The sequence below is a fragment of the Syngnathus typhle genome, linkage group LG3 (assembly GCF_033458585.1).
Source record: "Syngnathus typhle isolate RoL2023-S1 ecotype Sweden linkage group LG3, RoL_Styp_1.0, whole genome shotgun sequence".
Taxonomy (NCBI): Eukaryota; Metazoa; Chordata; class Actinopteri; order Syngnathiformes; family Syngnathidae; genus Syngnathus; species Syngnathus typhle.
The window spans coordinates 23,951,327-23,967,501 of NC_083740.1; the positions used below are offsets into that span (position 1 = coordinate 23,951,327).

Here is a 16,175-nt window from a genome sequence, read left to right on the forward strand (position 1 = left end):
TACTGACTGTCTATGTATACAGTGACTTCTTTATCTTCTGCTAATTGACAAGCTCTTGTTAGTGAAATTGGCTCAGCAGCCTGCGCTGACCTATCGTATGGAAGCTTTTCTGCTTCAATAATCTGGTTTGGCAATTTCACAATTGCATTACCACTTTGATTATTTCCTTTAGGATCCTTTGAACATGACCCATCTACAAACCACCTTTCCCCTTATCAAGTGGTGTGTCACTTAAATCTTGTCTGGGCAGCTGTAGCTGTTCTGTAGCATCTAAACAGTTAGGTGGGGTTCCACCCCCTGGCAACGGGATCAATGTTGCTGGGTTAAGGACTGTACACCTCTTTATCACAATATGCGGTTGTGACAGAAGTGTAGCAGTGTAGCATAGGTGGCTGGCGGGTGACAAAAAGTTTATTTTGCTTTGCAAGAGCAACACATCTACAGCATGTGGAACTAGCAGTTCCAATTTGTGGAAGAGGACCACATCTGCGGATTGTGTCACTGCAAGCGCTGCTGCACATACTGCTTGGACACAGTCTGGTAAGGATTGAGCCACTGGATTCAAATGTTTTTAATAAAATGCAATTGGTCTTAGTTTACTGCCATGACTGCAGCAACACTGAGGTCATATTTCCATCAGAGCCTTTTTCACTACTACAAAAGCATCATCCGCTACTGGTGTCCATATTAAAATTTCTGTCATTGCCATGGGGACTCCATGCACAATATTCAGCAGTGGTTGCGTCTTTTCTGCATAATGTGGGATCCATGCTCTGCAGTAGTTGGAGAGCCCCAAAAATGACATCATTTGATTTTTTGTCTCAGGTTTCGGCGCATCTGCAATGATCTGTTTTCTGGTTTTCTGTATCTGTCTTCCAGCAGCTGACAACGTGCGACCTAAATAGTTCACTTCTTGTCTGACCCATTGTAGTTTGTTTTTGCTTACTTTATTCCCTGTTTTGCAGAGATAGTGTAACAAAGCTAAGGAGTCTTCCTTGCAAGCAGATTCAGTTTCAGAGGCTATCAGGAGATCATCTACATAAACTGGAAGTTGGCTTTTGTTTGACATCTGAAAATCAGCCAAACAGGCGATGATAGCTTGAATGAAAATAGTTGGACTATCAGCAAATCACTGTGGCAATCTGGTGTACGTATAACTTTGTCCTTTAAAGGTAAACGCAAACCAAAACTGTGAGTCTGGGTGAATTGGCAATGAGAAAAATGCATTGCTAAGATCAATTACTTTGAAAAACTTCTGGTTAGGTTTTAAAGTGTTTGGAAGTGTGTGTGGGTCAGGCACATTAGGTGCTCTTGTCTGTACTGCATCATTCACTGCTCGTAATACTTGTATCATTCGCCAATCAATTTTATTGGCCTTTTGAACTGGAAAAATAGGAGTGTTGCAAGGAGAATCCGAGCACTTCCTATTGATTCCTCCTGACAAAAGGTCATTTATAACCTGGGCAATCCCATTTATTGCCTCCTGTTTTAAGGGATATTGCTTAACTCTTGGACGCCACTCTGATCTTGGTGTGATCTGTACTGGGGGAATGGACGTTAAAAGTCCTACATCAGATGGCCCCTTTGTCCACAGTTTTTCAGGAAGCTCGGCCAATTCCCCCTCCTCCTTTTCATTCAAACAAGTGTTAACTAGTCAGGGAAGCGCATAAGCACATGCCCTTTTGGGGATAGGGCACTCGAGACTGAAGCTACGATTCCCCTTTCATCATCTCTTACTTCAACTGGATTGGAGATGCTCTCCTTGTGTACCTGGCCATCAGCAGATTTCACCCAAATAGTATTTTGGGAGGCCTTTAGATGTGGGACTTTAGTCTTTATTATGGTTTTACAAGCCCCGGTATCACACAAAAACTCCAATGTTTAAGGTAACAGATGTTTTTTTCTTTTAATGCACTCAAAATGTCCCATGCTGCATGGACATCTACCATTTCTTACTCTGTAGGAGCACTAGAGGTCAAAGGGGAGGAATCTAGTAATGCTGAAAATTTGGCTTTTCCTCTCCCTCTTCCCCCACCCCTTGATTGGTCTTGTTTTGCCTGACGACACACTCTTGCAGTGTCCTCGTTTCCCACAGTTCCAACAGTTGTCCGAAACTGATGGGGATTTTGAATTGAATGGCAGCCTGCGACCTTGTTGGCCTCTACGTCTTTCTCTGCCTCCTTGGGACCCTTGGAAGAAGACTGTTGTATCTTCATCTAGGTCATCATCGTTTAGATGTAATACATCAGAACTTTTGCCTTTTTTGATCACTTTTCCAGCATGTCTGGCACACTGCGTAGTTGTTGTAACACTAGCAGTGTCCACTTCCACCAAGCGTTTCCTCACCCAGTTGCCAATTTCAGGGTGGAAACCAATGAGGAGTGCATGTTTAAGCTGTTGCTGATAAGCACTCTCAGCTGCATCATTGAATGGGATGCCACTATGCACCCTGAATTCTTTTTGAAATCTTAAGAGAAAATCATCAGTATCTTCCCCAGGCTTCTGTTTTATTTCTGCTAAATGACCATAATTCGCTCGTCTTTGAAGTATAGTTCTCACTCTTTGCACAAAATCATTCCATTGTACTCTCCTCTCAATTGATTTCCCTCAACGGGATAGGGAAAAGGCCCTTGGTTATTTCTATCTGTATAATTCCCTCTAACCTTTGCCCAGTCTTTTCCCAAGGAAGACATTGCAGCTTCTCCTGCCTCATGCGCATTCAGTGTATAGGAATGTATGATTCCAGCCATGTCTTCTGCCCATTTATCTGGGTCTTCTGCAACAGGGGTAACCCCTTCAACTGCTTTTCTTGCCTCTTCCAAAGTCCATGGCCAAAAAACATATGTATGTGGAGGGTAACCTTTCCCTGCAATAGGGTTTGGCACCTGTATCATTGGGCACACATCAATATTGTCTCAATTTTGGGAAAATCTAGCAGCAGTGGTCACACTTCTTGTTTGTATAGGAGTTTTAATAATGTAACCCTGACTTTTTTTGCCATTATTTGGGGGAGGGTGCAGGTCTGTTAAATTTGGATACAAGTTCTGCATAGGAGCAGAAGCCCCATCTTGCTCCTCTGCTTGAGCTGCGCCTTGAGCTGTGGCTTAAGCTACGGCCGGAACAGCATGCACGCCTGTGCACTGTTGCCTCATTGTCTTCCGGCCTGACAAACATACTCGCGGCCTCATCACTCTTCTCCTTTCTATCTTTTGTCTTTTGAATTTGTTCTCTTCTCTCTTGTGAAGCTTTCAACCACACTTTAGCACAATTCAGTTATCTCTTTTTTATTACCTTTTTTGTCTTCCTAGCCACACTCTCCTCCAAAACTTCAACCACTATCTTCCACATTTCAACTTCCCTTCTACTCCATACTTTTTCTTCCACTTCGGCATGTATCACATACAATTAAGAAATCTACTCGCCATGTACTTCTCATCTCCTCCAAGAGCTAGAGATTTACTGTTTTTATTTCCCATCTTAATTTGGTATTTTAGGGTTTTCCAATTTTTTTTTCCATTTTTTTTTTTCTTTTGAGGATCCTCAATGCAGGTATAACTTGACCTTTCAACAAAATTCTTACCTATGTTATTACCGTGGATTAATGCTAGAACTGTTTTTTAGTCAACCTATCCTACCAGTCACACTCTCAACCACACAACCTTCAGGCAAATAGCTTGGAAAAACGGACAAAAAAAGAATCTACGCCCTTCTTCAATTAAGAAAAAGAAGCTCTGTTTTTTCTTAGCCCTGTTCCTTCCACTGGGACTAGAACCCCAGCTGTTTCTTGGCTTGGAAAAACCAAAGCTTTATCTCATAGCCCGGACAAACCAAAGCTGTATCTCATAGCTCGGACAAACCAAAGCCGTATCTCAGAGCGCAGAGAAACCAAAGCCGTATCTCGTGCACTTCTACTTTTTATGCGTTTCACAACAGCATAATCACACAACTTTAGGGCTTTAACTTACTTGTCCCTTGGTTCGTTGCACTGCCGGATCCCGTCAATTTGCCGCTGTCAGACGAAGGCAGACTTAAGATGCTGGCCCAGCGAAGAATTTCCTTCCCAGGTCTTTCTTTACCAGGTCCGGCTAATGGACGCTGGCCTGTCGACGGAAAGCAGCACGTCGGTTTAAACTTGAGAGTAGCTGCGATCTGTCTTGTCAGAACATTACTCCTCACAAACATTCTCTGCCTCGCTGTGCTCAGTGTGACTGTCTTTACTCCCATCCTCTGGCTCCGCTGGCTTTCTTCCTCGTGACAGGGGTTTGCTCTGGCCTGGGAAGTTCAGCATTCGCTTTAAAGATATCTGTCGCAATCTAGCGTTGTGAATAGGTATAATGGCTAGACTCCGAATGTAAGACGACCCCCACTTTTTGAGTCTTATTTCAATGCAAAAACACCGTATTGTATAGTTAGTAATCATGTCAGTCCATGACAAGATGTGATTTATTTCCCCCAGTATTTCACCAGAACAAGCTGGAATAAAGGAAATAAACAGTGTTTATATTCTGTTCATAATTAAAGTGACACTAAACTGGGGTGACCATTGGGACTTCCTATATGTTAGGGTCTATTTGTAAAAATGATGCCAGCACTAAAATTCATGCCACACAAAGAATCAGAAGTGATTTAAGGACTTTTGGCCAGTGAGATTTATGACAAACTGGTTAGCACGTCTGCCTCACAATTATAAGAGTACTGGTCGAGTCCACCTCCGGCTCACCCTATGTGGAGTTTGCATGATCTCCCCGTGCCTGCGTGGATTTTGTCCGGGTCCTCTGTTTTATGTTCATGCAAGAACGATTTTGACTGTGTGTGCACCGCTTTTTCCAGAATTTTAAGAAATAAAAGGCAGCTTGAAAATGCAACGATCCCTTGCCACTTCGCGTTTAACCTTTTACGAATGCGCTGCTTCGCGGGTTTATAAGTGACGGGAGAATGGCGTTTGAATACACATTGATAGCGCAGGAAGCGCAGCAGCCAGCCTGTCACGAACAAGGCAGGAAAACCATGTGCAACGTGGACTGTTTATTTAGGGAATGCAAAGAGGGAGGCTAGAACGCCAGCAGAGCAGGTGCACGAAGCGACTGGTCAGCGAGCTCACGTCGTGGTGGCATCACGTTACACAGCTGATCAGGCAAGCAGAAATCGGGTGGTTGGCGTGCGTGTGTCAAGACAACCAGTCAGGCGTACCGCTACACAGTCAATCAGGCAAACGGGAATCAGGTGGCAAGCGTGCGTGTGTTGTCAAGTGACATGGAGGTACGAGATGGTGTAAACTTAGGTAGTGAATTTGACCCAGGCACATTGGCTATCCCAAAACATGTAGTAGTTCAAAATTTCACCAGGAGATGGTGTTAAAGCTTGACATAGGGGTGACCTGATGGAAATGAACAAATCTAACAAATTAAATAGTTAGCATTTGGGAGGACACGACCTGTTCAAACACGTAGATACGCACAATTTTGGAATATGAATTTGCTATGCCATAATTTTAAGATGCAACAGCTTGAGCAATATCAATATATGTGTTTAGGTTGGAAGAACCCATTATTGTGTTAAGTACTATTATGTGTTGAGATTGATCTTTATTAGACAACATATATGTGATTCATGTTGCAATGTTTTGTCCAACCTGTATTTAACATTGGTGTTCCATCCATACCTGAATGCATTAAGTTGAGAGGAGACTTAAGGGCTGATACTAGAAGTAAAGAGCGAGCAAAACAGGAAACATCTGTTTCCGGTGATTGCTCCCTGAAGCAAGGTTGCCAAGACAACCAGTGGTTTCTAGCCGGCCTGGACAGGCATCAGCTAAGGAACATTCTCGAAACTTCTAGAAACTTCCAGGAAGGCCACCTGACGTGCGGGATGATGTCATTCCAATGAGGTAATACCAGAAGCCTATAAATAGGTTGCCCGGACACAGAGCGGGGGCGCTTCTTCCTAGTCAGGGCGATGGCCGTGACGCTGCCCGGAGTAAAAGAACGAAGATGGATTTTGCATTATTTTTGAGATTGAACCAAAATCTACTAAAATGAATTTCCAGTCTTCGAATTGGACTTCGTCAAATTTTAAACTTCGAGGAAAGCAGGGGAGAAATCCACCGGGCAGAAAAGGGGAAGTCGCCACTTTTACTTTCTCCTCATGGCCAGACCTTTCCTCTTTTTTAAACAGAATTCGGATTTTGGAACAAAGGAGAGCCGATCACTCGACTTGTTCAACCAAATAGGATTATAGACATTTAGTCTCCTCTCTTGTTCTGTCTGGGTGAGTCTTGTTATTTTGTTTTTTCGACTTGCAATTCTTTTTCTTGCTTATTCATTAAATCTCTTCTTGAGCCTTAATTCGGTATCGATTATTTCGTATTAACTTTGTCGAGCATGGTTTTATATGCGGTAATTACAACTTTAAAATGTCTTTATTTCCCTATCATAGTCATTCTTTAAATCAGTTCAATTCTTTTTAAAGTGAAGACAGCTTTAATCCTTAACATCAGGAATTGTCAGATCTGGTTCGAAGTAGTTATCTTGAGCTCAGCTAGGGCGAGGGCGCTCTAGTGAATTAACGAATCCTTGAGGTCTTAACAAAGGCATCTAAAAAATATCCGTAACGTAATACCAGCATCAAACAACAGGAGGGAGCCATCATTACGGCGCGGTCATACCGCCGATTTGTCTCGAATTGAGTTACTCGGCTTGCGCGTCGGATGACTTGAAAGGGGTTGGCGTCGTATAGAAATTACATTGATTCTGGTAGAATTAATTTAACTCGGGTGGTCAGCTACGGACGAGTCCCTCCGCCCCGGCTTATTGAACCCGTTACTGGGGAGCCGGAGGCACTTCGATAAAAAGTGCCCGTTTGACAGTGTCAAAGCAGGCGAAATAGCGAGGATCGACCGGCAAACGGCACCTATATACAAGTCCTAATCAGCGGGTAACATGGGACAGGTGGTGGCGATCAGTCCTGACTAGCACGTGCAGTTCCGTATTGGCGAGGGGCACCCCCGAGGTCTACTGCAAAGGGCGTGTCAGCCGGCCAGCAGGGCAAGAGCGGAGACGTGACACAGCCGCTCACGAAGCAAAAATGCACCGCCGTGCAGAAAGAGTTGGGGCAGCGGCAATGAGCAGTCATAGCGCAGGGTGTGCCTCTGAGCAATGTGCTTCACTGAGGACAAGCACGGGGTGTGCAGGTGGTTTTCAGATGTCAGGACAGCAGCAATGAGCCCTGATTCCGCAGGCCGTACCTCTGAGCAATATGTTCAGGTGCAGGAGGTGGCAGCTGGCCACGCACGAAAGAAGAAGCACCAACTGGTGCAGGAGTCGGTACATGTGACAATATCACGTGTTTGTTATTTTATTTACTGTAGATAACGTGCGAGCGGCTGCCAGCGGCTTCATCTGTGTCATGTAGCTGGTCCCTCTTTTAAATATGTTTCCCACAGACTTCCATTTTTTACGGCAAAACCTCTGATGACAATGTTTAAACATTGAGTGGCTGACAGTGTGCTAATACTGTAATCTAAACAATGCTGCTGTCTTGGTAATGTCACGAATGGAATGGAGCCAGGGTGACAAAATGTAACTTGGACCAGGATTTATTGAGGGAAAAGGGAGTTGGAAGGGAAGATGAGGGAGAGCAGACAGACCGAATCGCAGACAGGAACAGAAACCAACAGAGACAAGAGACGACAGACGAGAACAATCCGACAGCGGAGTGAGAGGCAGACAGGACTTAAAGACACGACAGGTAATGAGAGGCAGGTGACTGTGATTACACTGATCGTGGGCAGACACAGGAGGGAAGGGGCGAGTACACAGAGAGACGGACAGAAACCATGACAACATGGACACGTCGTAGGATGACCGGGGACGAGTCTTGACAGGTACAGTTCAACAGCTGAAAAAATTATGTATAAAAAATTATATACCGTAATTTTCGGACTATAAGTCGCGTTTTTTTTTCATAGTTTGGGTGGGGGTGCGACTTATACTCAGGAGCGACTTATATATATGTTTTTTTTCACAGATTTGTACTTGACCATTAACACATCACTTACTTACAAGTATAGTTGACCACTTCACATGTTATTTTTAGTATAGTTGATCACTACACATGCTTTGATATCTTTATCTTGAACATATTCAAAACATGAGAAATAGAGAGAAAAAATCAAATAAAGTAATTAACACTTTAATATCCTCTGGACATGTCCTCTGTCACCAGGATAAGGATGAGAAATTTGATCGATGGATTTAATGATTTGGAGTGACACAAATGGTTTGATAATATTGTTGTTTATGTGATAGTTATTTAAAATATAGTTTATATATCGTTGTATGGGCCCGTGGAACAATTTGAACTGCGGCGCGGCAAACAGCATTGTTGACAAAGGACGATCGATAAAAGACGAGAAATTTGATCGATGGATTTAATGATTTGGAGTGACACAAATGGTTGGATATTTTGATATTTTCAGTTACTTTTGTTGACAGCATTTTACACATTAATTGCTGTATTTTGAGTTACTTTGAAGTAATATTACATTTACTTTGCTATCCAAGCTCTACAGTGACTACTTAACATTCTCAAAGTGTAATTTCTTCAGTGTTGTACATGACAAGATATAATTAAAACATTGCACAAATGAGAGGGGTGTACTCACTTTTGTGAGATACTGTAAATGACATTAATTTAATTTAAATAAATCATTAAATTCATTTATTGAAATATTTTCAAATCCGTATTGCCCATCCCTTTTTGATAATTTTGCTCATTTCCAAGAACAAATATTGCTTTTGTTAATTCAATTTTGAGATTGGGTAATAATTTGACATGTTTTTTTGGTTTTATCTTCAGCATGGGGCAACCATGTGCAGACTCCCAAGGTGCATCCAAATGAGAAGCAGGCCATCCACCAACAGTATGCAACGTTTCGACCCAACGTCCACTATTACAATGCCCCCATCCTCAAGAAAGGAGTTCTCGGAAACTTTGAACCCAAAGCACCTGAGCCTCTAGGTTTTCCGGGTGGCCTAGGAGAAGGAGCTAAGCTATTTGTTCTGGGCCCAGAATACAAAGAAGCCATCCATGCATCCATCAAAGAGTTTGGCTTCAACATGGTTGCGAGTGATATGATATCATTGGACAGGACCATTCGAGATATACGTCATGAAGAGTAAGTACTGTTACTCATTCTGTGTTTTTATGCTGCACTACTATTACAAACCCATATTCCACTGAATTGGGATTGTTGAGTGAAAATATAATACCGTGATGTGCAAATTATTTCCAACCTAGTATATTCAATTGGATCGGAGGGTATATTCCAACTAGAATCCACAGACTCCCTGGTAAGTTATATTCAGAGGTGCTCGAGAGGACGGTTTGTCGACAGGTTGAATCTCAGATTCAGGAGAATCAGTATGGATTTTGTCCTGGCCATGGAATGTTGGACCAGCCATGGTCATGGAACGCTGGACCAGCTCCACACCGTTAGCAGGGTTGTCGACAGTGCATGGAAGTTAGCCCAGCCACTCTACATGTGTTTTGTGGAATTGGAGAGAGAATTTGATCATGCCCCTTGTGGAGTTGCATGTGTGTCTGTTTTTTGTGTGGGTGCGTTGTGCTTCAGGACGACAGGGTACCGAACCAATGGATAAAGGCAGTTTTAACTCTATACAACCAATGTCCGCATTTCTTGCAATGAATCAGATGTGTCTCCAGTAAGGGCCTCCTTCCAATGGGACATACCCGGAACACCCCACCAGGGAGGCGTCAAGGGGGCATCTTAATAAGATGCCCGAGTCACCTCATCTGGATCCTCTCGATGCAGACTCCTTTGTCCCCCCGGGATGACTTAGCTTCTCACCTTATCTCTTGGGGAGAGCCCGGACACCCTGCGGAAGAAACTTATTTCGGCCGCTTGTGTCCGGGCTCTTTTCGTCACAACCCACAGCTCGTGACCATAGTTGAGGGTGGCAACATAGATCGACCGGTAAATATAGAATTTTGTCTTTCGGCTCAGCCTGTTCATCACCATAACAGAACGGTACAGAGTCACAGCAGACGCTACCTCAATCTGCCACACCATCCTGCCCTCACTCATGAACGAGACCCTAAGATACTTGAACAAAATTGGGGCAAGATCTCCTCCCCACCCATATTCAATGAGGAACATGGTCTCTCATTTGGAGTTGTTGATTTTAATCACGACCGCTTCACACCTGGCTGTGAACCACTCCAGTGAGAGTTGGAGATCACGGTTTGAAGAAGCCAACAGCAGCACCGCAAAAAGCAGGGATATACGTAATACTGAGGCCACGAAACCGGACCCACTTAACACCTCGGCTACGCCTAGAAATTCAGTCCATAAAGGATTATGAACAAAATCTGTGACAAAGGGCAACCATGGTAGTCCAAACCTCAGTGGAAACAGGTCTGATTTATTGCAGGAAATGCAGTAGAACCCTCACTGGAAAACAATCTGATTTATTGCAAGAAATGCGGCCATTGGTTGTATAGGGTTCAAACCGCCCTTATCCATTGGTTCGGTACCCCGTAGTCCTGAAGCACAACCCACCCACACAAAAAAACACGCACACATGCAACTCCACAAGGGGCACAATTGAATTCTCTCTCCAATTCCACAAAATACATGGTTGCACTGTATTAAAACAGAGATAAAAACTGTAAAAAAAGTTCATTCAATTTTATTAACTGACATAGTATATATGACAGAATACATTAACGACAAGTATTGTCCAGATGTCCCAAAAGCTTTTGTTTATCTAAAAATTAGCACAACACAACAAACTCTGTTGCTGATTTGAGAACCACTGCAAATTTTTATGTGTACCCCTGCTTGTAAACATAGAAATAACGCCAGAAAATTGAACAAATTTTGATAGCCACACAAAGCATTAATTACCGTTAAGCCATTATCGAGAGCAATACCAATATCTGGCATTGATAGTCAACCATCCCAACATTACACAATGTTGAGCTGTTGGGTCTTTTTGTTTTGAAACAGTCGAGATATTGCTAACAGACGAGGATATTTTTCCATAATAATGCTTGTTTTCACTTTTTACGAACAATCATTCAACGTCAGATCAATTCTTAACATTGGGATTCATTGCTATTAATACAGGTGCAAGTACTGGCATTATGATGAAAGACTCCTGACCTCCAGTGTGGTGATAGTCTTCCATAATGAAGGCTGGTCTACCTTAATGAGAACCATCCACAGTGTCATCAAGAGGACTCCCAGGAAATACTTAGCTGAAATTGTCATGATAGATGACTTCAGCAATAAAGGTGGGTTTCCTTTCTCTAAAGTTTGATGCCCTGCCCACACCATATTGTATTTCAAATTTTTGTCTGCGTTATATGTGCCTCCCAATTTTCTCTTTCAAACGTTTTTTTATTTTTCCACTCTAGGTAAAGCCATTTTGTTTTCTTTTTTTATAACTTAAAAATACAAACTTTTTCACAAGTACCGATGCGTTTGCCAAGTTTGGTGAATTGGGGTGCATGTGCATGCCATCCTTGCACAGAAAAATGAAGGGTTCCCAAAAAAACAAAAACAATAGAAGACCTCACAGAGGCCAGCACTAATGGCTCAATGCTGTTATATAAAATAATGTATTTAAAAAAACGGACAATGCAATCACTGTCACGGAAATTATTAATCAAACACTGCATCTTCACGTAGGACATGGCGGTCGCAAGCATAGCAGGTCAAGACAAGTCAATTTTATTATGAAGCCCTTAATAACAAACATGTCTCAAAGGGCATGGCAGTTGACAATTATTCTCGATATCCCCTGGTCATAACTCCCAATAAAAACTAAAAAGGAAAAACAACTGATGGCACTACCGTGAGCGGCAGCCTCTCAGCAGTGTTTCCCTTTTCTCTCTTTTTATCTTTCTTTCCCCCTTTCTCTTTATCTGTATTGTGATGTGTGGCCACAGTTGTGGCCGTCCCAGGTTTGGCCGTCCACTCGGCGACGCCGAAGCCTACCACCGCACCTTGCTATGTGCAGATCGGCTCTGCATGGGCAGATATTTGTCCTGTGCCTGGTCGATGGCTGCGCGCGTCGGTTGTGACCGGTGTGACTCAATCGTCCCGCTCATCCGGACGATATTGACCTGGGCCCTCATGCTTGTCGGATCCTGGATGTGGCCGACCTTTGGAGGCATGATTAGGGGTTAATACAATCCTCAAAGTAACGAAAATACAATAACGGAGTCAGTTGGCATCCGGGCCGCGCGGTCTGGTTTTCTCTGATCCTTTCGGCTCATCTCGCGAAGTTCGACCTCCGAATTTTGTTCGACAACCGAAGCAAAAAAAATCTCAAATTTTTCATTCGAATTCCGATTTGTTCGAGAACCGGGATGTTCGAAAACCAAGGTTTGACTTTATTTATTTTCCATCATAATTTGCAAATAAATTCTTTAAAAATCAGACAGTGATTTTCTGGATTTGTTTTTTCATTTTGTCTCTCATAGTTGAAGTGTACCTATGATAAAAATTACAGGCATCTCTCATCTTTTAAGTGGGAGAACTTGCACAATTGGTGCCTGATTAAATACTTTTTTGCTCCACTGTAGTTAATATGAATAAGGCTGACACTGTGACAACACTCTCCGATTTAAAAAATGCGTCCCTTGAAAGCCTTACACAGCTGGTTAGTGCGGCTAAACAGACAACTTGCTTACTTGACCCGCTTCCCGGCAAACTCATTAACAAACTATTTTAGATTTTAGGACCTTAAAAATTCAATTGATTTGTTCGTCTCCTCTGGCGGTGTGCCAACAGCCTTTAAAATCGCTATTATTCAACCATTAGTTAAGTGACCAAACCTCGACCCGGACTGTCTCAATAATCATATGCCAGTTTCAAATCTTCTGTTCATGGCAAAAATTCTCAAAAAAGCACAACAACTTACCGTTTTTTTCCATGTATAATGCGCCCCCATGTATAATACGCACCCTAAAAATGGCATGTCGATGCTGGAAAAAAGCCTGTACCCATGTATAATACGCACCCAAATCTTGACTCCTACCTAAGTCCGTAAACGTAAAATCATTTCAGAAAAAAAGATCATCTTTGGGAACAACCGGATGTTATTCTGCCGGTCAGTATCACTGCGCATATGCTAGCAAACTCGATAGCGAAGAAATGTTTCGGATTTGTGTAGGGTACATTGTGACAGCAAACGAGCAGGTGATCGAGCAAGCGTCTGATACGAGAGCATTGTGTTCGTATGGAGTGTGTTTGAAGTGAACAGCAGAGAAGAAAGCGCATCTGTAATGGCGGCCTCCGTATCATATCCGGATTAAAAAAAAAAAAAAAAAAAATTTTTTTCCTTTTTGTTTTTTTTGTACTCATGTAATAATGCGCACCCCAGATTTTAGGACAATAAATTAGTTAAATTTTGCGCATTATACATGGTAAAAAACGGTAATCATTATATACCGTAATTTCTGGACTTTAAGCCTCACGTGATTTTAAGCTCCACAAGCAAAAATTAGTGGAAAATTTGTTTTTTTTCATCAATAAGCCACACCGTACTAACAGCAGCATGTGCACGCAAGTTATTTACAAAGAAAGACAGTACACAGAACCCCTTTTTAAAGTTTCAATGACATACCTTAACATTTGTTTCCAAACGATGCCTGTGACGTGGCAGTAATACTGCAGCAACACGAAAGTAACACAGCACTAATAGAGCTAGATAAAAAAAACATACCGGTAAAAGTCACTGAGATGCGGCGGTAACAAAGCAGCAACACGGTAGCACAGCACTAACAGGGCTGGTTTTAAAAAACATACCAGTTAAGGTCACTGAGAGCCGTCGTCTTCATCTTCCTCCTGTGCACTGAAACCATCGAAGTCTTCCTCCTCAGTGCTTCGCCACACACTTTCTCAGTCTCGCTTTCATTGTTGCTTTTATGTATTTCTTCTAGCTTTTTCCATGATGAGGGTCTGTTAATGTTAATTTTATTCATGCACCAAGCACTAAGTTACATTCAACTAGAGAGCTACACATATACGGTATTTTTCGGACGATAAGTCACAGTTATGTATTTTCATAGTTTTGGTGGGGGAAGGGCAATTGATACTTATATGTGAAATTATTCAAAAATTTTCAGAATCAAAAAATCTGCGATGTAGTGAAACCGCGATGAACGAACCGCGATGTAGCAAGGGATTACTGTAATTTGAACTGCAACTGACAACGTCAGCGGCGCGGCGCACACGCGGCGTTGTTTACATAAAGGGCGAAAATTTTGATCGATGGATTTAATGATTTGGTGCAGGGGTGGCCAACCAGTCAGAGACTAAGAGCCACATTTTTTACTGTGTCATCGCAAAGAGCCACATCATACACATGAGCACACGTGACCCCCCCCCCCCCACAAACACACACGCACGCACACACACACACGCACGCACACACACACACACACACACACACACACACACACACACACACACACGCACCCCTCTGCTCAGCCAAATTTATTGTGTGACATTATTTTGTCACGCACCAACATGATAATGACAAATTGACTCCTACAGTACTAAAACCACAGACCAAAGACCACATTTTCAACAATGAACATTGTGTGCATTGTCTCACACAGACAAACTCTCAGTTCAACAAATTCCACAAACAAAAACATAAGTTTTTTCACTTACTATGTGTGGCGGGACAGACCATTTGTTTTAGTTTGTCGTTTTCAGGAGACGAGATTTCAATAACGTCACTGAGACATATTTTAACAAACTCCACTTCATTGTATGGCTTTTTAGCGCATGCAATGTTCCAAGCCAGTTGAAACAATGCAAGTGTGACAGTCTCTGAGTGCTTCGTAATTTTTTTGAAAAACTGTACCTATTTTTCTCCCTGACTTTTCAAAGTGTCCAAACTCAGTCCCTTTTGCAAAGTCCTTATCGATATTGGCATGAAGTGAGCTGAAGTGGCGCTGAACATTTGAAGCTTTTAAATGCGCTAATGACGTCCGACATATCAGGCAGAATGGCTTGCCATAGCGTTCAACAAAAAACAACTTTAACTCTGTTAAAAACGTCCTGTGTTCATCGTCATATTTTCGTTTAGCTGTGCATTTTTTCCTTGCCATTTTGGCCGGGTTGACCACCCCTGGCTCAGCGTCTTGTCAGCTTTTCTGGACCTAATGGCCCCCCGTAGTCACAGTCGCCATTCATTAAAAAGCCAGCAAAACCAATCGCTCTGCCCTGTGTTCATCGTCATATATTCGTTTAGCTGTGCATTTTTTCCTTGCCATTTTAAGAGCGAAATTGACACTCCTCAAATGGGTTTGTCTTTGCGGGATTTCACCTCGCGCGCGTTTGACCAAAATACCATATTGAACTCAAGCGAAGCAATTACGCACGAAAAATAAACACAAATGTTGATATGAACGTAAAAGAGCCGCATGAAACCAGCCAAAGAGCCGCATGCGAGCTGCGGGTTGGCCACCGCTGATTTGGAGTGACACAGATGGTTTGATAATATTGTTGTTCATATAATAGGAATTTGATATATACTTTATATATCGTTATATGGGCCTGTGGAATAATTTGGTTGGGTTGCAGCCATTTCTTGAGCTCAAGCTTCTTGTGCGGGCCATATTCAATTATGTTTTCAGAATTTGCTGCGGGCCAATAAAAACTGGACCGCGGGGCGCAGTTGGCCCGCGGGCCGTAGTTTGGACACCCCTGGCCTACGTTAAGCGCCAAATCAACTGCCTTTAGCTTAAAAGCGGCATCATATGCATTTCTTTTATCCCCCATAATGAGGGTTTGTGTATAAAAGCTTCCTTTCTTCAGTAATGTCCATTTTGATCTCTTTCCGTCTCTTCTTTGTGTGAATTATACGGCACTATTTGCCTGGCGGATTGACACGGGATCAACACACCACTCTTCTCCCCAGTGACCGTGTCACATATGCCTCCGCCCAGCAAAGCGGTGCCGCACAACAGTGGTCCACGGCCTTTTTACGAGTGTATAAGTGTATTAGTCATCACAAAAATCATGGAAAAAATCCTATATAAGCCCGCCATAATGATGGTTTGTGTATAAAAGCTTCCTTTCAGTAATGTCCGTCTTGATCTCGTTCTGTCTCTTCTTTGTGTGAATTATACAG

General features: G+C 42.7%; 1 protein-coding gene across 6 annotated transcripts in view; it reads left to right on the forward strand.

The window, feature by feature from the left end:
• The window catches only part of LOC133151703 (N-acetylgalactosaminyltransferase 7-like), a 256,760-nt gene that overhangs the window by 19,241 nt on the left and 221,344 nt on the right, over window positions 1-16,175 (forward strand). For all 6 annotated transcript variants that reach the window (XM_061274943.1, XM_061274945.1, XM_061274948.1 and 3 more), the window contains exons 3-4: window positions 8,857-9,175; window positions 11,150-11,316. In XM_061274943.1, coding sequence (XP_061130927.1) covers window positions 8,857-9,175; window positions 11,150-11,316 — 486 coding nt within the window. The remainder of the gene's footprint in view (window positions 1-8,856; window positions 9,176-11,149; window positions 11,317-16,175) is intronic.